General features: G+C 39.4%; 1 protein-coding gene and 1 non-coding gene across 2 annotated transcripts in view; one reads left to right on the forward strand and one right to left on the reverse strand.

Moving 5' to 3' along the window:
• rnf217 (ring finger protein 217) overlaps nt 1–17,639 on the reverse strand; it is a 31,990-nt gene extending 14,351 nt beyond the window's left edge. Inside the window, exon 1 of the mRNA XM_046836396.1 lies at nt 16,509–17,639. Coding sequence (XP_046692352.1) covers nt 16,509–17,327 — 819 coding nt within the window. The 5' untranslated portion in view covers nt 17,328–17,639. The remainder of the gene's footprint in view (nt 1–16,508) is intronic.
• trnae-uuc lies at nt 11,716–11,787 on the forward strand. The gene has a single exon. It is a non-coding gene; the product is annotated as a tRNA-Glu (tRNA).
• Nucleotides 17,640–22,216: the final 4,577 nt, after the last annotated feature.

Raw genomic sequence — 22,216 nt, forward strand, 5'->3', positions numbered from 1 at the left:
CAAAAATAATCTTCAGACCAATGTGGATAAAATTCCTGAAAATAATTTTGTATATTCGAAACGGGTTGCCAGTAATTAGTCAACAAATCTGACAGTGAAGCAGCCAAACACAAAATGTTGCTGTATCTCAGTAATGATTTAGCACATAGACACAAAACTTGGTAGACCTTAATGCTACTGCACCTTCAAATTTTGTCCAATCATTACCAGATTAGGCTTACTATCATCTGCTCCTCGTTTGGCCTTCTCAAAGAATTCCACCGCTATCCGTAGCCAAAACATACACATTGTGAGTGAAAATATTAATCACTCTTTTTAATTATTCGCTTTTTAAATATCTCTCAAAGTTCTGACTTTGCTTTTGTGTGATTGCTTAGAAAACTGCTGTAGCACATCTTTAAGTGTACAACTCACAAATTCTGGGTGCTTGGCCCCCTAAAAAAAGGTTTCCTGCAACTTTAACACTAATACTATTTATTTATTTTTTGCTCAGGTATGTGTTCGAGTGTGTGCGTCATTTCAGAATGAATGCCATTGGCTTGTTTTCCGTGAGCAATTTTCTTTCCTTGTTGTTCCTCAATCACCTACCGAGAACCAGAGAAGGTTCCAGGGTGTGAATGCTGCGAAACATTCCTCAAGACAAGAGCAGACACTTAAAAGACTATCTATAGTCTGCTGTAAACAGGTAAATCAAATAGAGTGACGTCTTACAAAAAGAATATTCCCCGTGACTAGTATTCAACCTGCTTACTTCCATTTACTGCTACTTATACTACATTCAATATTTTAAATAATTGTTAATTAATACTATATTACTATAATACTGCTTCCATTAGGGGTCGCCACAGCGGATTATCCGTCTCCACACCCCTGTCCTCTACATCTGCCTCTTTCAAACCAACTACCTGCATGTCTTCCCTCACCACATCCATAAACCTCCTCCTTGGCCTTCCTCTTTTCCTCCTTCCTGGTGGCTCTATACTCAGCATTCTCCTACCGATATACCCCATGTCCAATCCATCTTAATTTCCCTCACCTTGTCTCCGAAACGTCCTACATGCACGGTCCCTCTAATAAACTTGTTTCTAATCCTGTCCATCACCATTTCCAACGAAAACTTCAACATCTTCAGCTCTGCTACCTCCAGCTCCACCTCCTGTGTTTTGATACTAATACTTATGTATTATACTTATAATACTTATGTTCTAAACCTGCTGAACCTCGATCAATCCCATCTCCAGTGTCAGTCCAGTTGTTATAACCAAGCAAGAGCTTGTTGAGCTGTTTTGATGTGTTAAGACAAGTCCTATGAGGGGTCAGACGCCTGTTTGGTGACCCTGAAATGTCGGTTTAGGAACCATTGCCTATCTGCATCTATATCGGACGGTGAGTATTTTTATATCGCAGAGTCACACTTGTTCATGCCAATCTGACAGCATGACTGAGAGCTAAAATCCACGAGACGTTCGCAGTGAAACAAAAGTCTGCATGGTTTAGACTGGAATTTTAGCGTTAGAATTTTTTACTGATTCTCGTGTCGGTCGCTAACAAGTGGAACGTAAAAACTATTGACATGGTGCAGGACTTGATTCCTGCGCTGAAAGAAATGAAATATGTGAACGATAAGACAAATTTCAGCAAATAAACGTCACACATGGTTTATAGAGACATTCAAGTTTTAACAAAGCATTAGTTCATTGTCCATACTATTCGTTTACAAGATTAATGAGAAAATAGACATACTAAACCATAAACCAGTCATAAATCTAATGAAGATGAAAATAATAAAAATGTGTGGGATATAATGTAGCAGTAGCAAAAGGCCAGTGCCATTCTTAGCTCAAGCCAAGTCTGATTTGATACACACTTCATGGATCAAAAATAGTGAACACCCGACCATAAAAATCATACAAGCATATAACCTTCACTCTTCTGGTAAGATGTGACCACCTGACTATAAGATTTGTGCTTTTTGAAAATCCTATTCCACATTTGCTGTTATAGTAACCCACCACTCCTCTGGGAAGATGTTCCACTAGATTTTAGAGTGTGTTTGTGGAGATTTGTGTTCGTACAGCCACAAAAGTGTCCGTAAAGCCAGGTACTGATGTAGGTGAGGTGAGGAGGCCTGGGGTACAAGTCAGCGTTCCAATTAATCCTAAAGGTGTTCAAAAGGGTTAAGTCAGAGCTTTGTAGGAGACCACTCAAGATTTTTCATGCCAATCCATGTAAAGCAAATCTTCATGGAGTTTGCATTGTGAACAGGAGCATTGTCATGCTGGAGCAGGTTTGGATCTCCTAGTTTGAGTAAATGGAAAAATTTTACGCATCCAAAAACAGTTTGGAAAAGAACCACAGATACCTGGAAAAGTCAGGTGTTCCAGTGTTTAAATTCATAGTGCAGATTAGATATCATTTATCCTTCTTTTGTTGATTTATAAATGCTAAAAGCAGAAGTGCCTAAAATCTCATTAGCCATGGTCATGGTCAAATGATCCACTTTTAACCAACTGATAACGTCAGAGATCCGAGCAGCTTTTATTACTAGGAAAAAAAAAAACAACAAAAAACAACCAGCACAAATATATTAATACTACTTTCAAGTGACACTTCGGTCGCCAACTTCCAGAAGCTGTTTTCATTAATATTGAGGTTATTAGGATGCACCTTTTTATTCTTAATAGCATTTGCAACGATCGGCTTTCCCATTGAAAAATTGGAAATGTGAAAAAATGCTGAAAAAAAAAAATAACAACGCTTTTAATTTAAAAAGAATTTCATGCATGCAGGCTTAGTTTCACAAAAAAACAAAACAAAACAAAAAAAAAAGGCAAGCGCAGCTCGTCAAACCGCTTGAACGAGAACTGCTATTTGGCACGTCGAAAACAAAACGCGTACCACAGACTAGAATCGCAACCACGTCGTCTCTTTAACGCAGACAGTGCAGGGATTTGGGGGGGGATGCATGCACTGTAAAGAAATTAGAACTATCAAGGTTCAAGCGTGTGCTTTAGATCCTTCTTCTAAAGATGTGATAAAACTTGACATGAAACTCCCACATCCAATGGCACAGCTTTCTGACGTGTCATCAGTACAAGGGCAGATGGTTCTGCCGGTGTGAGTCAAGGGTAGCTACACTTCTGTGCGTTCCCTCAGTGGAAAACATGGCTTAGTTTCTCTGTCCCTGCTGAAGCATGATGACGCCTGCGGACCAAGGACGTGGAGTTCAGTTACAAAGACGGAGGTGAAGAAGTTGCTGTGTGGACAATGCGAAAAAAAACTAGACGTGATACAAACTCTATATGAAAAAATAAAATAAAAAAGGGTCATGATGTAAATATTTGCCAGGAACTGCTGCTCCTGCTGCTTCGAAGGGCAAAGCAACATATTCTGAGCAAAGCACTATCCGTACTCTTGCGCATCAGTGGTGGAGGAATTACAAAAAAAGTCGATATAAAGTAGGTAAAATATGACCAGTAAAAGTCTCCATTTAAACTTTCACTTGAGTAAAAGTACTAAAGTATCCAAAGTACTATAATGTCATCATTTAAACTCATTTTAACGCTACTCTTAATTTGGCGATCTATTAATAAGATGATATTAATAAATTCAACACTGATTGATATCAAATAAATGATCATGAGCCCAGAACTTTCTATTTAACGAAGTCAAAAATAAAAATAAAAATCAAACAAATGAGGTGTTGTGGCGAGTTCGAGTCGGGAGTTTCTTCCATCGTTTATTCCTCTATAAATGTTCTGCTTGCTGTTAAACTGACGCTTGACTGTATGTCCGTGCTAAGTAGATCCCGCCGAGCGGCGATGGTGGTTCTAGCTTGAATGATGCCCTGGGTGAACCTGGATGCATTTTTGAGAGCTCCATTTTAAGTATCACCCTAAATAAACAGGTTATAGACAGGTGCGGCTTATTTATGTTAAAAATAAAAATCTTAAATAAAATTCAGTGGGTGCGGCTTATATTTGGGTGCGCTTAACAGTCTGGAAATTACAGTATGTCTTTTAAATAAACCTTTTAAGCTGCACTGGAGATTTCCTTCACTGAACTCGAAAAACCTTTATGACATCACCTCAATTAAAGGCAAACAAATCAATCATTTCTATTTTAACTACAATCCAACTTGTTCGGCTGTAATTGTTTTGTTGCTACACGTTTAGATAAACTACATACTGATGTGATGCAGCTAAAAAAAACATTGTAATAAAAGTGCTATATGGTTTTTGGCCTATTTCATTAAACGCATTAGCTTCTAATATCCTCAGAACAAGAAATGAGTGATAAGAGCTGCATATACACCTTTACCACAGTTGCCCCCCCTTCCTCTGTCCTCTTTTTTGTGAATTTTTGTCAGATTGGTTCTATAGAAGTGATTTCTTAATTCAACGGTAATCTGGCAATAATCAGTGCGCCAGTGTGATTTAGCGAGGATGTATTTTTTCCCCCTGGATGAACTCGTCATTTAAAAACTGCATTTTGTATTTACTCGGGTTATGTCTGTGTCGATAATCTAAATCTGTTACTCTGTGAAATCAGTGCAGCGCTGTATCTACAATGCGCCGTATCTACAATGCGCCGTATCTATTTTTTACTGCGATGATCAGGATCTACTGAAGACACTCCCACCACCACCATACTCTCGAGCAAAACGTTTAGAATTATTACAGGCACGACTTAAACGGATGCCTTGGAAAAACGACTAGAACGTCAGCGTATCTGATAAACTAGAACTAGCTCTTGCCTAGAATACAAAAAAAAACGGCTAGGATACCATCATGATCAATCAGCGCTAACGACTTCATAGTCATGCTAATATTCTTGCGCTTAGCAGGTTTAGCTGATGTTAATCAGAGCGCAACGTTTTCCAGGGCAAGCCCCGGGCATCCAGCCAATCCCCTCATGACTGTTTTCTCGCACCTATACACCCAAACACACATCAGGAACCTGTGGAACCTGTTATGAGAATATCATAGACACCGGAGCTGATGTGAAGTCAAGGTGAAGTGAAACATTGCACCTAGAAAAACTCCTACAATAACACCACCACATTCAAACGTGAATGTGAACAAAAACAGTTTAATGCGATTACTGGTATCATTACAGCTTTCATCAACAGTCGTGTTTTGTTCTCCTTCCACTCGCGGACGCCGCTCCCGGTTAATGTTAGACGTCTATATAATCATTAAGTGGGTCCGGCGTGTAATGGAACTGTTCCGTGAACGGTTCCTGTTTGTCTTATCGTGCTAAAGGTTAGACAAACAAACATCAGCATGGTCAACAAAATGTTTCCATACGGTTATTCGACACGATTACCAAACGCGTGAAAAAAGAGGTGACACGTCCCGTGCTACACCACTTTATTTATATAAAAAAAAAAAACGAGGTGTGTGCACGTAAACAACGTGACTATAGTGTCATTCTCTTACATTACAGAGGAAGGATGAGTTCCTTTCGGAGTCTAGTTCCTCTCAAGCTTTCTTCCTCATGACTTCTCAGAGGTTTTTCTTGTTTTCCATCATTTCTGGATTGCTCATTAGATATAACCGTATAAGGTCAACAGTGCAAAGTAATGGGGAGTGTGTTAGAGAAGTGAAGAAAAGAGTGCAGGCAGGGTGGAGTGGGTGAAGAAGAGTGACAGCAGGAGTGGACTGTGGTGAGACCTGCAATGTTGTATGGTTTAGAGACAGCGGCATTGAGTAAAAGACAGGAGGTGGAGCTGGAGGTAGCAGAGCTGAAGATGTTGAGGTTTTCGTTGGAAGTGACGATGATGGACAGAATTAGAAATGAGTTTATTAGAGGGACGGCACATTCAGGACGTTTTGGGGACACGGTGAGGGAGGCAAAATTTAGATGGTTTGGACATGTGCAGAGGAGGGACATTGGGTATATCAGTAGGAGAATGCTGAGGATGGAGCCACCAGGAAGGAGCAAAAGAGGAAGACCAAGGAGGAGGTTTATGTATGTGGTGAGTGAAGACATGCAGGTAGTTGGTGTAAAAGAGGCAGATGTAGAGGGCAGAGGGGTATGGAGATGGATGATCCACTGTAGCGCCCCCTAATGGGAGCAACCGAAAGAAAAAAGACGACGACACTATATTGCCAAAAGTTTGAGAAAACCTGGCCACAATTTTGGTATGTGATTTGTGTTTCCAAGTTCAAGAGAATGCAAATTTTTATTATACTGCATCCAAAGACGTCTTGTACAATGGCGTGCCTCCAGCTTTGTAGTAACAGTTTGGAGAAGAACCACAAATGGCAGAAAAGGTCAGCTGTCCCAATACTTTTATCCATATATTGTATCTTCTTTGTCTTTCGGCTGCTCATACTCTCTACAGCTGCCTCTTTCAAATCAACTACCTGCATGTCTTCCCTCACCACATCTACAAGCCTCCTCCATGGCCTTTCCTCCTTCCTGCCTGGTGGCTCCATCCTCAGCATTCTCCTACTGATATACCCCATGTCCCTCCTCTGCACATGTCCAAACCATCTCAATCAAACCTCACACCTGGTCTCCGAAACATCCCTCTAGTAAACTAATTTGTAAACGAATTCAAATTGTATATTCTTAATTTAGTTCTAAAGCTGCTTGATCTGAACTGAATGATCCCATGCTACGTGCCTGACGTTCTCGCCGTTCCATCTCCCCGACGTTACCGTTTTCTCGACTTTCCCTGGCCACAGTTCAAACGTTATCGCGGCAACCTTTTGATACGGTTAATCAAGCGTGTATCGATCTTCACCAGCTCATCGGTTTGCATGTTCAGCTTCATAAAAGCCGGTCAACCTCGACAGATCTGAACTCGCTCAGCCCTCAAAACGAGCACAATCAAGTCTGTAAAGTCAACATGTCCTTGTTTTTGGCTTGAAAAAACAAAACAAAAAACAATCGAGTGGTAGATTCGCAGGTTCACTCAGGACTGATTATGTTACACCTCCTGTGGTGATCATCTTTAGGATTTCTTTCTTTTGCAGTACAACCTGAAATGTGACTAGTGATTACTGTATATTAGGGGTGTTATGGTACAGGGTTTTGGCGTAGATTGAAATTGAAATTCGAGGAAACTTGTTTTTATGACAGTTTATGGCGTTTTTATGAAAGTCTAGCGATGTGGATTCTTTTACGTTTTATGTACAGCTCTAATGATTTCCCTTTTAAAGAGACATTCCTCACAATTCCACAAATAGAAGGAATTAATTTATGAATGAATAAATAAATCAAATAAACTAATTATCTTGTGTTTCTTGAATGCAGACATTTGTTAAAAAATGCTGAAATAAGTAGAACAGTTAAGTAGAAGATATCTTTAGAAAATGTAATATTAAATGTAAAAAAAAAAAAAAGAAAAGAAAAAACACACGCACCTGTACACATCTGTATAACCCGAATGTAGTCTAACAAATGTAAACCTTTCATTTTACTTTTCCATTTATTCATTTTTTTTAATCATTTTAATTTGTCTTTTTTAATCGAGTATTCAATTTAATATTTATTCGATAGAATAGTATTTATTATACTTAATAATTTATGTATTTTATTTTTTTATTGAAACCAAGCAGGCATTTTATTTGAAATTCAAACATTTTAACTGCAGATAATCACAGATGTTATTATTAATAATAAAAAACGGCGTTAACATAAAAACAACAATTTTATGTTTCGCATTTCTTCCCCCTATCTGCACCCACATTGGCTCAAACCATGACTTATAAACCGAGGTAGGTACAGAAATGTGAATTTTGTGTACAGTTACACCCCTGATATATATGTGGAGGCAGCGCTCCAAAATGTAGCATAAAGTGTAGTATTTTCATATAACCGCATGGTCAGCAGTGTGTAATTCTGCTCATACTATAGCAATTTGCCAAAAACTGCATTTGGCTAAGTAAGGGATTTTTTTTACATGATTTTATTGCACCACCCAAGGCGAAGAACCACCTGATGTAATGTGGGGGTGGAGTTAAAGTGGTGTAACGGACACCTAGCCAAAAATTATCCCACTTATACTATGGACACTTGCCAGCATTCGCAAACTAAAGTTGTAATTAATGCAAAACTGACTGGATGAAGATAATGATTCATTTTTATTATTCCATATAAGGATCTAGATTTCTGCCTGCTTTATATCAAAGAGAGAAAGTGGTGCGATAAGATTCAATCTATTAGAATGAATAGTTTTTAACGACTAAGAGAAAGAGAACTGTGTGTGTGGAAGAATTGCGTGTGGTTCGGGTTTCTACTGCTAATTCGTGACGTGTCGTTTGTGAACGATTCGTTCGTTAATGTGACTCAGAAAAACGAGTAGTCTCAAAGAGTCGTTTGTTTACGTTCTACTGGACGAGCAAAGCATCGCATAAATCTGCGTAGGTTACGTACAGGAAACCTAATCGAGCAGTTCATGTCATGAGTCTTCTCGTCTGAGACGTCTGTTCTTTTGTCATGTGACTTCCATAGACACTATGCAATGCATTAGACAGGAAACGGAATTGAGTGGTTCATTGCATGAGTCCGGATCATGTGACTCCCACAGATGCAACACAATGCAATAGATATGTTTTTCATATTATTTTATATATATATATATATATATATATATATATATATATATATATATATATATATATATATATATATATATATATATATATATCCAAATTTAGATATCATTGTTAAAATAATTGTCACGTGTCAAAAGAACTGGTCATATTTTCATTATTGGACTCTGGTCACTAGACTTGCTGAGGGATCTGCTTATTAAAAAATGTTTCTTTTATTTCTGATCAAATTAACTAAATAAAAAAAACAAACAAACAAACAAAAAAAACCAATCACTACTAATAATGAAGCTGTTGGTGTTAACTCCTTATCCTTCTTGTGCCTATTCATCAAAAAATCACCAAACCATATTAACCAATATGCAAAAAGCATCCATTTAGCTCAGTAAGGAAATAAAGAAATGGTTATAACATCTCTCCATCTATGTATGTAACTGGTCTTGTAGTTACTATGGGTACAGGTGTATATAAGGCAGTGCACTCACTTAGGCCAGTGATTAATCTCCCTGTGTGCTCAATGGTTTGAATGCACACCTTTTAGCCAATCAGAACCGAGTATTCAGAGTGACCACGCTATATTTATTAAGTGACGCGTTATTGGTTTTGTAACCTCAATTTTCTCACCAGGATCTATTTTGCTCACAAACCCCAGCCCTCGTTATGTTTCAAAGCACAGTGAGTGCTGCGAAGCGCCGACACCCGAGACGCCTAAACGTCTTAACAAAAACCTCCACATCAACGATTATACATGCTTTTCATTTGTTCAACAAATCTGTTTATCTAAGCTTAGGAGGAGTGTCTGCTGAGTCTGAGTATACTTCATTTCCAATAAATAATACAACTAGTGTATGTACACACTGTAATATATATATATATATATATATATATATATATATATATATATATATATATATATATATATATATATATATATATATATATATATATACATATACACACACACACACACACACACACACAGTATCTCACAAAAGTAAGTAAAAGTACACCCCTCACATTTCAGCATCTCTTCTCAAGGATCAATACTATAGAAATGAAACTTAAGCTATATTTAGAGTAGTCAATATGCAGCTTGTGTAGCAGTACAGGTTTACTGTCCTCTAAAAATAACTCCGCATACAGACATTATTCTCTAAATAACTGACAAAAAAAATGAGTACACACTAAGTTAACATGTCATAACTGAGTCAATATATTGTGTGAGCACCATTTGTTATCTAGCATTGTTAACCAGTGTTAATCCTCCTGGGCATGAAATTTACCTGAGCTGCACAGGTTGTTGCTGTAATCATCTTCGTGACATCACGGAGCTGCTGGATTTTAGGCACGTGGCGCTTCTCCACCTTCCGCTTGAGGGTGCCCCACAGGGTTCAGGTCTGAGACAAACTTGTTTGGGGTCATTATTACGTTGGAAAACTGCCGTTCGGCACAGAACGGAAAGAAGGGCATCAGAATGTCATGTTGGAATCCATGTTTCCCTCAATGAAGTGCAGCTCCCCAATTACCAGCAGCACTCATGCAGCCCCAGACCATGATGCTGCCACCACCATGCTTGATTGTAGGCAAGACACGATTTTCTTGTTTCTCCTCACCAGAGCGTCACCACAATTACTGGACACCATCTGAGCCAAACAAGTCGATCTTGGTCTCATCAGACCACAGGATATTGTTCCAGTAGTTCATGCTCTTGGACTGTTTGTCTTCAGCCCGCTTCTTGGAAGCATCTTCTGAAGTCGGCTCACTTCTAGGATGACGGCTTGCAAACCGACTTGTTGCAGTGTGCGGCGTACGGTCTGAGCACTGACAAGTGGACCTTCCGCTTCTGCAACCTCTAATGCACTCATGCGTCTGCTTTTTGAAGCAGCTTCTGCACCTGACCCACAGCACGGGTTCTCGGCTTCTTTGATGGACCATTGCGAGGTCTGTTCCGAGTGGAACCCGTCTTGGAAAACCTTTGCATGACCCTGACCGCTGTACTGTAACTAACGATCTACTTACAGCCTCTGCAACTTTGTGAAGAGAAACAATTCTAATCCTTAAATCAAATTTTAACTACTCTAATACAAGATGCACAAATGTGTATGGTCCTGTCAAGCGGACACAAACATGAACATGATGAATAGGATGAATGTGGCTTTGCATACTCATTTTTAATGCCAGTTATTTAGACGATAATGGCTGTATGTGGAGTTATTTTTTGACGACAGTAAATCTATACTGATATACAAGCTGCACATTGACTGATTTTCATTTAGAGTGTTGTCTGTTCTGATGATATTCAAAAATGGTTGCTGAAATGTGAGAGGTGTACTCACATTTGTAGGTATACACACATACACACCCTGAAACCTGCAACTCTAGTCTGATATCTTGAAAAGAAATATTTGTGAATTGTGGGCGGAGCCCAACAGCGGAATCCTTTCCGAATCGATGAATGGATAACACAGCTACGCATCGTCATCGAGCGAAAAAAGCCTAGGTCGCACGTCATTCAAACTTACAGCTGAAGACGAACCCTGTGACGGGTCCGACCGGCGGAACGCACCCTACACAAACAGGTCACATGACACTGGTATGGGGGCTGTGTAAACAGTGGTAAACAGTGGCTGACTGACGCTGCTTTCAGTTTAGTTCATTAAAAATCAGTTTCGTCATAAATCACAAAACCTGTTTGGCCAAAATGCTATGGTTTTTATATCAACTCTGTTTCTCATTCACAGCGTATTGTACGGTTGATGATCTAAATGCTGTAAGACAATAAACATGCATTCTTATAGAACAAAGACAGACGTGTTTGTAGAAGACGGTCCCATGTTTATACTAAGGAAGAAGTCTCCAGTGTCAGGACAAGTTTTCCGAATAAGGCAAGACTTCCCTTAAAAAGGGATGGTGAGGAAAGCGTTTCGAGCTTACACTGAGTGGGTGATGAAAAGGAAAAACAAGGACAGAATAGTCAAATGTAAATGCAACAAGAAGTACAACTCAATGCGTCAACAAATCTAGTATACCACCCTTTTTCAAATCGATTCTGAGGGTTGCATATAAATAATTTAATAGAAATCCTACTAACGTTCAACATAGCATAATTCTTCAAACATTTGTGGACAGCATTCGATCGGAATGTGGGTACCTGGTGGTCTAGTGGTTAGGATGCGGCGCTTTCACCGCTGCGGCCCGGGTTCGATCCCCGGTCAGGGAACCAACCCCAGCCACTCTTAGTGCCGGTCCCAAGCCCGGATAAATGGGGAGGGTTGCGTTAGGAAGGGCATCCAGCGTAAAAACATGTGCCAAATCAAACATGCGGATGATCCGCTGTGGCGACCCCTAATGGGAGAAGCCGAAAGAAAGTTTATTCGATCGGAATGTGCTTTTCGAAGTTCCCGTTCCTCATTAATCCCCGTTTGCTCCGACAACCTGCACTTCCTCTGGGAAGATGTTTCATTCTAGAATATGGAGTGTGTTTTTTCGGAGATTTCTAGAGATTCAATTCAGCCAAAAGCACGTTAGCGACATCAGGTATGGATGTAGGTTGAGGAGACATGGTTGCATTTATGAATTTATGATACAAGGAGATCTTCCACTGCAACACCCATGTAAATATCTTCAGATATCTGCATGGAGGTCACTTTGTGCACGGGGTGGGGCAGTGTCACCCTGGAACAAGTTCGAGTCTCCCAGTTCAAGTCAAATCTCATTGGAGAAGACGCACATATAGCAAAAAAAAATAAAAAATGTAATGTCCAAATACTTTTCTCCATAGTGTATGTGGAGCAGTGGCTTAATGTAGCACAACATCGATACTGTAAAGTCGCTCTTGTCCAACAAGTATTTTAGACGCCAAGCACTAAAGCGAGCGCGTTTCAACCGGACGTTTACAACAGCGAGCGTGTCAGCGAACGTCAAACAAGGAGAACATCCTCATCAGATCAGCCTCTGTCTGACCCCTGAACGATCGTTCGTATGAGCGCAAATGCGATTAGGGAAGAGAAGCAGCGACGGGCGGCTCGGCGTTACTCGATTACACCAGTGCCGTCTCCGAAGCCTGCAACCCGCCGCGCAGCCCTTCCACTGAAAAGCGCCCTAACGTAATTAGTGCTTGGAGAGGCTGTGCTCTGTGATTAAGCAATCAATTTCAGAACAACACAAACTTCCAGCCTCCTCCCCTGTGTGCCCACACACACACACACACACACACACACACACACACACACACACACACACACACACACACACACACAGGAAGGAAGCATTCGATGTTTCTCGGCAGACAGAATTGCATTACGGGCCTCGTCAACCTCGCAGAATGCGGCACAAATATCCTCTACCTACACTGTATTGGCAAAAGTATTGGGACACCTGACTTTTCGAACAAAGGATTTTTGAACTTGTAGATCCAAACCTGTTCTATCATCATAATAAGTACACAAAGCCAAATCCGTGAAGATATGCTTTACATGGTTTGGAGTGGAAGATCTCCTGCTAGAGAGCTCTGACCCTTTGGGATGAATTGGAACGCTGGCTGCACCCGTGTGGTTGAATGAGCAAAGATCTCCACAAGCACCCTCCAAAGATCTAGTGGAGTGCAGGTTACTATGGTCAGGTGTCCACAAACTTTTGTCAATACAGTTTCTCAATATACAACCGTTTTCTTTTTTTTCTCCCGAACTTGCTTTGAACCTCATGGCTGATTATTCGGCGTCATTATTCCGTGTCGACAGAAACTACACACGTGGCCTCATTTCCCTGCCCGATTCTTTAATGATCATGCAGGATAATCAAATGAGCCACCAGGAAACATTAACCAGGAATTAATGAACACTGCCCGTCACTGATGCAGTATAATTGAGTGATGAAAATTAAGGGCAGAGTTAATGCTAATACTTCGCCTACTCTGGAAGCAATCTCTAACGGATCTTTCGCTTCGTGAGGCGAACGAATCGTTTTCGAAAACGCGGCTTTAACGCATCCGGACGTTGTCGTTTCATCCAAAAGTGATTTCGGGTTTTAAAAAAACGTTAGGTTACTTGACAGCGGGGTTAAACTAAAGGAGTCTCCAGTGTCAGTGCTTCATACCAACACTTCCCTTACGAACGAGTTACGTGAATTTTAGCATGAATTTGTTCGTAAATTGTAAGCGTTCGCATATCTTCTTATGATGTAATAGCTATTAATAGTATGAAATAAACAATAAAACATACGAAAACAAATCGAAATACTGTAAAACCCTATTGTACGAGCAACTAATAGTACGAGCAAATGGAGATACGAGCGACCTCATTTGCAAAATTTGAGCCTATTTCACGAGCAAATATCGAAGGCACGAGCAAACCCACGCTGCCGGGTTCACGTTTTCGGCGGAGTGTCGCATTAGTCGCTTGATGACGTATTACTCGGTCGCCTTCGTTGTTCAGTGCAGCAAAAACGTAACTTTTTTCAGTGTTATATTTTTATTTCACTAGAAATCTTGAAAAATGTCTCCCAAGAAAATCAGTGATGGTGCTGTGAAAACGAAAGTAAATAGAATTACCATGGAAACCGAGAAGGTTACGAGCGTGGTGCGCATCTCACACTCGCAATCAACCACTACCACATGAGTAAGTGTTCAATTATGTTTACATTACGTTAATTTGCGGTGTATTTGTTTGTTAAAATAGGCTACAAATACTTTTGTAAGTGCAGAAATAAGCGATCGAATGAGATCTCGGAACTTTTACATTCATTCTTATGGGGAAAATCAGTTCGAACGTACGAGCGAATGGACCTACGAGCAATTTTCAAGAACAAATTATGCTCGTCCAACGGGGTTTTACTGTACTGTACACAATATTGTGTATTAAGTAATACAAATTTTTCAAAAATTAATTTGACATTTTTCTTTTTCCGACAAATTTCACATTCGAGGACGGGTTTATGCGTATCCACGAAAGTTCATTAAGTGAATGTTGGTAAAGTGGTTGTATTGCTGATCTGAAGGTCTGGGGTTCATGTCCCTAGTATCGCCATGCTGTCGCTCATGAGCCTTGACCACGGCTTCCTAACATCTCTGGGATATGTGAAGAAAGAATTTCACTCTGCTGTAATGCACAAATGGCAGATATATAAGTGCTTTCCACTCGAGTCGATCAGCATTGTTCATATTAACATCACAAGGAACACGGATGTATTACCTTAGCGAGGAAAAACAAAGAAAAGATTATGGCTGTTCCGTCTCTTTTTTATTTTTAAGACTAACGAGTAGAACCCTTGGATGTTCCACAAGTACAGCACATGTATTTCTTAAGTAAAGGCGCAGAACGACCTTAAAACATACGTCATCGAATTCAAATCTAAAGTAAGAATCATCTCTTTGTCGAAATCTAAAAGTTTCGCTATATGGACGAAGGTTCCGCAGACGCCTGACTGTTCCTTCGCCGATTAAATAACCTTCAATCTTCTGGGAAGATGTTCCACTAGAATGTTGGATTGTGTTTATGGAGATCTGGCATCTGGAATGTTAGTAAAGTCAGGTAGTGATGTAGGTGAGGTGACGAGGTCTGGGGTGCAGTCGGTGTTTACATTCATCCAAAAGCTGTTCGATAGGGTGGAGGTCAGAGCTCCAAAGCAGGAGATCTTCCACTCCACCTCATGTATTAATAGCTCTGGCTTTGCGAAGTGAAATATTTCATGCTACCACATCCAAAGACGTCCTATACAATTGTGCGCCTCCAGATTTGTGGGGTGGAACCACATAGGGCTGGGCATGTGAGACGTTCCAATACTTTTGCAATATAGTGCAGTTTTATGGTTAGAGGTGAGATTACTGGTTATGTCTTTTTGATATCAAAATGTTAGAAAAGTTAGATTAGGGGCGGGGTTTATATGCGTTTAAAATCGCAATGGTATGAGAGTTAAGTTCGGGTTGACGTTTGTCGGGTTTTGAATTTAAAAAAGTAAAAAAAAATTTCATTTATGAATACGTTATGCTAGGTTCAGAAGCAAGGTTACGGTTTGTATTATGTTTTTTTTTTTTACGAAAATTCTATAAATTAATTTAGGTTTAGGAGGCGGGGCTAGCGCTGGTGCGATTTCGAAAATCAAAACGTTACAAACATTGAATTCAGTGTTCGCACCTTTTTTTAAACGAAAACATTTTGAAAGATAAAGCTAATGTAAGAGACAGGCTAGAGTTACGATCTTTGTTTTTTATTATTTAAATTGTATGAAAATGTTTGAAATGTTGAGCTTGGAGTCGGCGCTAGGGTTTGTACGCTCCGAAATCGAAATGTTACGCGAGTTAACATTATGCTTAGAAGTGTAGATTAGAGTTTCGGACCGTTTCGAAATCAAAACAAACAAAGAATAATTTATATTTTACGCTATTTATATATGATTATTCCAGTTATACGATTGAGTCGTGGGATTAGGGTTTCAGCGTCGGCGGTTTGAGGATGCTGAGATTTGAACTCATGACCTTCCAATCTGAAGTGCAACATTTTAAGCCACGACTTATCCAAGTTTAGCGTTAACACGTTTTTTGAAGTCGAACACGAACGAATATTAGGATTAAGGATTATACCAGTGCACAAAAAAACGTTTTATACGATTTCAAAATTGAAAATGGTATGAACGTTAAGTTAGATCCAAAATCTGGGTTCAGGTCTGATCTCAAAATGAAAACGATATCGGAACCGTACAAATCGGGCTTTTCCCCCTTTCCGAACTCAAAACCTCCAACAGGGAATGAGAATTTCCCTAAATTAAAAATGGGCTCCAATTATTTCAAAATTGTCCTTTTCCTGTCACACAGTTACCTCAAGAACTTTGTGATCCACACAAGTAGAAGCACCAACATTCAAATCAATCTAAAAAAAAAAAAAGGTTGAAAATGAAGATGAAAATGTGTGACATGTAGAAGTAACGGCGTCAACGCCAAGGTGGTACCTGAGAACTGATGTATGTTTTCATACACTCTTCACACACAGGGTTTTTGCAACAGTGCATAGAACTGATGGATCTGACAACCAGACACACTCGACACTGTAACGGTTTGTTCCCCACAAACAGAACATTGTTCAGCACTGGAGGGTCTGCGAGGTCGCTCAACGTGTATGGCTCTAGACCTGGATCTGAAGCCGAGGAGATAAAATCCGACAGATCTGATGGTGATTGACTTCCATGCTCTGATGCCAGTGTGGTTTCTGAAGGCTTCCTGTAGTTATCATTGGCTACACAGTAGACCGTGCAGTAGACGTGCTCTTTGGATTGCTGGGGTTCTTCTGAGCTTCTTGTTTCACAACCAGGAAGTTCAGGATCTCCTAACTCCAAACTTGTTAAGAAATCTGGGATTTCCGAGCTTTCTTCTCCATCTTGGAAAGAGGAGCTACATCGAGTCCTGGGGTTCCCAGCCAACCTTCTGTGGCCCAAGTTCTCCAGCATGGAGTCGACTATCTCCAGCTCTCTTTCCACATCACGGTCACGTAGGGATGGTTTCGGAATTCCGAAGTTCCTCTTCAGGATTTCTACCGGAGATGGTCTCCTGTGTGCGTCTTCATCGTTGCTTTCGTTCTTGCAGTGCTGGAAGTCCAAAACATTAGCCACTCTGGGCTCCTTCTTCTCGCCGTCTTCTTCTCCAAAATCAGAGCTTGGCGTCTCAACTTCCACAGCCACGTCCGCGACATTCCCCACGGGTTCTCCGTCGGAACCGGTGAAACTGAGCATATTTTTCGAAGCCACATTCACGCAGCCGAGATCATCTCCCATCCCCGACACACGCACGAATCCACATCGGGAAACTCGCCTTGTCTCAAACTCTCAACCAGGAGCCCAACTGCCATGAAGCTCCGACTTCCGGCTCTGCTTCACACACAAAAACAAATCCCGGTTCACTCCATCCGAGCTCCCGACAGACACTGGAAACCGGTCTGCTTGTTGAAAGTGAACCAAAGAAACACCTCGGGACGTTCACACCGCAACATCATCAGTCATGTTGAAGAAACCTGAAGGAGAGAAGATCAGTTTATCGAGCGTCACGTTCCCTCGTTAGAGTGCTAGGGCACATTTACCGTAATGACCGTACAACGCGTGCGCACAAATAACCGTATCATACAGTTCATACATCACTGTTACTGATATCGCAATGATTATAATAATTTAAAAAAAGTTTTTTTGTTTTATTTTGTTTTGAGTGTGTAGACCTGCTATGGATGGATTTTTGTTGTGTGGTTTGAAGTAGATAAAATATATTTATCAAGGTACTTTACAGAAACAAGTAAATAAAATATCCGTTGGCGCATGTAAAATACTACGGTATTTTGTGTGTATGTATTTATATAGATATGAATATCTATATAAATATTTGTAATCTATCACACACACACACACACACACACACACACACATACATACATATATATATATATATATATATATATATATATATATATATATATATATATATATATATATATATATACAGTGGAACCTCGATACTCTTGGCTTTGACACTCGCAACCTCGATAGTTGGCGACTTTTCATCTGGAACCGGACTGAGAGTAACTTGCAGAAAATCTGATAGTTTGCGGGAAACCGCGAGTGGCTCGAAAGTTCGGAGTAACATTTCAAAACAGAGTTTGTACTATAATTACATAAAAATGTTAAAAAATATATTTTACTATTGTATCATGCATTTAAAGTAGTAAATAAAACATTTATGACAAGTAATTCACAATTTTTGTTGAGTTTACTGTACAGTACATGTACAATTCCCCTTGAAAAAGGAACCATCAAAAGTAGAGTAAAAACCATGCCATTTTTTGTTACTCGCGAGGTTGCACTGTGTGTGTGTGTGTGTGTGTGTGTGTGTGTATATATATATTTTATTTCTTGTAATTCTGACAATTCTGACAATCGGGCAGCATCGGGAACGAGACAGATGAAGCAGAGGAGGCCTCATTCATACACCAACAGCTTTAGGCCCACAACCGGTGGATACACCAGAAATGTTGGACGTTTACAAGAAATAGAGTCTTCCATACAACACAGAAGATGCTGCAGTATGAAAAATGGAGGAACGGGGAGAAAACAGCGAGGGGCGAGGTGAAGATTTAGGCATGACTAGGAACACGACAGAAGGTTTTCTAAGATTGGGATAATTTCAAACTAAAACATAAAGAAAACACAGTACAGTGCATTTACCTTTTAAAATACATTTAATAACAAAAATAAATGTGTACAGTACAATATACAGTAATTCAGTATACTAATCTAAAATAAATAAACATGATAATCCATATTTTAAAGTCACTTTTTTTATACAATTTTCTCCTTTTGTCTCAACTTAAATCAAAAACGTTTTGCTTGACGCTATATATATATATATATATATATATATATATATATATATATATATATATATATATATATATATTGATCCCCTTTTGTTGCCAAAACAGCTCTGACCCATTGAGCATCAAAATCATTAACTTCTTCAGCAATTTGAGCTACAGAAGCTCATCTGTTGAATCAGATCACACGGGCCAGCTTTCGCTCCCCACGTGCATCAATGTGACTCGGCTGCCCATAACCCTGTCACCTCGCCTTCTTAGTGAGGGAGCTGATGTTCTGCTCCCACTTTAGCTCCTGGGTAATGGTGGCCCAGGAAACAGAAGGACAGATGTCACCGGAGAGTGACAGAGGATGACAAGGTGAAGGGGGGCTGGGTCCTTCCTGAAATCCACTATTATATCAATGTTATGCCTGTTTGGTTTATATATATCTATAGCTATATAAGGATAGATAGATACACAGACAGACAGACATACAGACAGACAGACGGACGGACGGACAGACGGACAGACAGACAGATACAGCATCTTACAAAAGTAAGTATACCCCTCACAATTCAGGACCATTATATTTTATTTATTATTTAGTATCTCAAGGGACAATACCATAGAAATGAAATATATTTAGAGTAGTCAAGGTGCAGCTTGTACAACACCCTAAATTGACATGTCAAAACTGCCAATATTTTGTGTGAGCACCAATGTTATCCAGCACTGCCTTAATCCTCCTGGGTATGGAATTCACCAGAGCTGCTCAAGTTGTTGCTGGGATCCTCTTCCACTCCTCCATAATGACATCCCGGAGCTGCTGGATGTTAGACACACGGAGCTTCTCCACCTTCCACTTAAGGATGCCTCACAGATACTCAATAGGGTTCAGGTCTGGAGATATACCTGGCCGCTCCTTCACCTTCACCTTCAGCAAGGCAGTTCTATCTTGGCGGTGTGTTTGAGGTTGTTACTATAGTAAGAAACTGCTGTTCGGCCCAATTTCTGAAGGGAGGGCATTATGTTCTGCTTTAGAATGTCACGGTATATGTTGGAATCCATGTTTCCATTAATGAACCGCAGTTCCAAAGTACCAGAAGAACTCATGCAGCCCTATTCTATTCATGTACCTTCTTAGAAAATAAGATAGGTCCAATTGATGGTAGCAGCTCAGGATGGAAGAATGTGCTTTACAGGGCAGATTAGTTCCTGTGCTATTCCTCTCTGTTCAGTTTTCATTCAAATGGAAAGCATGAGAGGATTAACAACTGAGTTATTAGGCTAGATGAAGTGGAATTCCAGGATAGACAAAATTTCAGGATGAAATTGTGTCTGGACATTGAACAAGACTCCTATAGCAAATCATGTCTTATTTTTTCTAAACGCATTTGGCAAATCAATAAATGTATATATATATATATATATATATATATATATATATATATATATATATATATATATATATATATATATATATATATATATATATATATATATATATATATATATATATATATGTATGTTAGATGAAAGGCAATCTGTGAAAAACAGGAGACAGCACTGTAGTAAAATCCAGAGATACATACAGCCTTCACTCAAGTAGAAGTACAGATATTCATGTTTAAAAAGACTTTTCCACTTAAGTTAAAGTAAAGAAGTTTGGGCTCTGACTTGTACTTAAGTAAAAAGTAGCCTTTACTACCTGTTTGAGTGTCATGCTGGTAACTGGACCTCACATCATATTAATTTATAGATATATATAAAGAATTTAACATTGTGTTACCTAATGAATGTATCCAGGCAAAACAACCACCATATAGAACACAAGCAGGGAAAAGATGATGATCAGGTGATCAGGAATGTCTCTGTTCTCAGTTTTGTTTACATCGCTGACCTCTGTCTCATCCACATTAACCCCAGACTTTGTGTTGCCTTTTGCTTTGCCCATAGCTTTGTAAACTCGCCTACATCAGTAGTGTGTGAGAGCCAGGAAAGGATACACCAGTGGTAGGTTGAAAAAGTCGAACAATGACAAGAAAGAGGTTGATGGGCTGATGTGCAGCGAGAAGAAGAAATATCGACATTTCACCAAATAGATTCAAACTAAAGTCTGGTTTGAAAATGTAAGAAGTAGAAAGTACAGATATTTGTGTAAAAAATGCAATGAGCGAAAGTAAAAAGTCTGATACCAGAAAAATCGACTTATTTTGTTACTTTCCATTTCTGGTGAAAGCTGATAGTTTAACAGTCAGTGGCTGCTTGTTAAATTGTGCTGGACGTCACTCACACACTGCTGCAGAATCATGACAGCTGTCTCGCACATAGGTGGGACAAGCCAGTCACTAATTAATGCCGTCGCCTGCCATCACTCGCACTTGCAACGTAGGAGGAGTAAATTGAAATTTTTGGAGAGAGATTATTATGAGTGTGAAATCACAAGTCGTCACAAGCTGTTTTTCAGTTTAGAGTGTGTTTCAAAAAAATTACGTCTTCATTCTCATCATTCATTTAATAATAAAACAAAAAAAAAGAAGGCAGATAAAGAGTATAAACTATGTAAAATATGAAATATATAAAGTTATAAAGATATATATAAGGAAAAAGTGTATATAAAAGGTATGCTTATGGATACAGGGTATTCATTTGGGCTTTTCTTCACGTTCCATGATCGCAAAGTAGATAGCCACGTCTGCTGATCCAAAGGTGAATTTACTGCACCAAAATGTTACACTAATCATTAAACTACATGATCTCACAGACACTGCAGTTTAGAGATTACTTTAAAATATGTTTCTGATTACAGCATCAATTAAAACAATACATATCACATAAACACAGCTGTGTATAACAGGAGACCTGGGAGGAATGTTTGAAAATGAGATTTATGAATCAATATGCCTTAAGAATCTAAACCAAAAACTATACTAGATCTTGGACAAGCATTTCATTCAGACAGATTGTTTTGTTTCAGCCATCTTGTCCTTGCTAACAATGTTAGAAAATAATAATTGGTAAAAAAACAACAACAATCCTGTTGTTTCACTGTTTGAAGGGATTGTTGAGTAAAATAAAATTGCTATATGTTCAAAAATCTCACTGCTAATGCTAGCCAGCTAGCTAACCTGAGGTAACCTGAGAGGATTTCTGACAGGGTCTTAAGGTTTAATTGATAAAATAGTTAAAATCTAAACTAATTTACCAGTTTGTTTGTTGTAACACAATTTCATTTGACAAAAAAGCTGAAGAGCAAATAAGCTCCAAGTTCCAAGGTTGTTCCTGTACTATATTTTGCAGCACTGCTATCAGTAGAGGATATTC

The sequence above is a fragment of the Silurus meridionalis genome, chromosome 23 (genome assembly GCF_014805685.1).
Source record: "Silurus meridionalis isolate SWU-2019-XX chromosome 23, ASM1480568v1, whole genome shotgun sequence".
NCBI classification, from domain to species: domain Eukaryota; kingdom Metazoa; phylum Chordata; class Actinopteri; order Siluriformes; family Siluridae; genus Silurus; species Silurus meridionalis.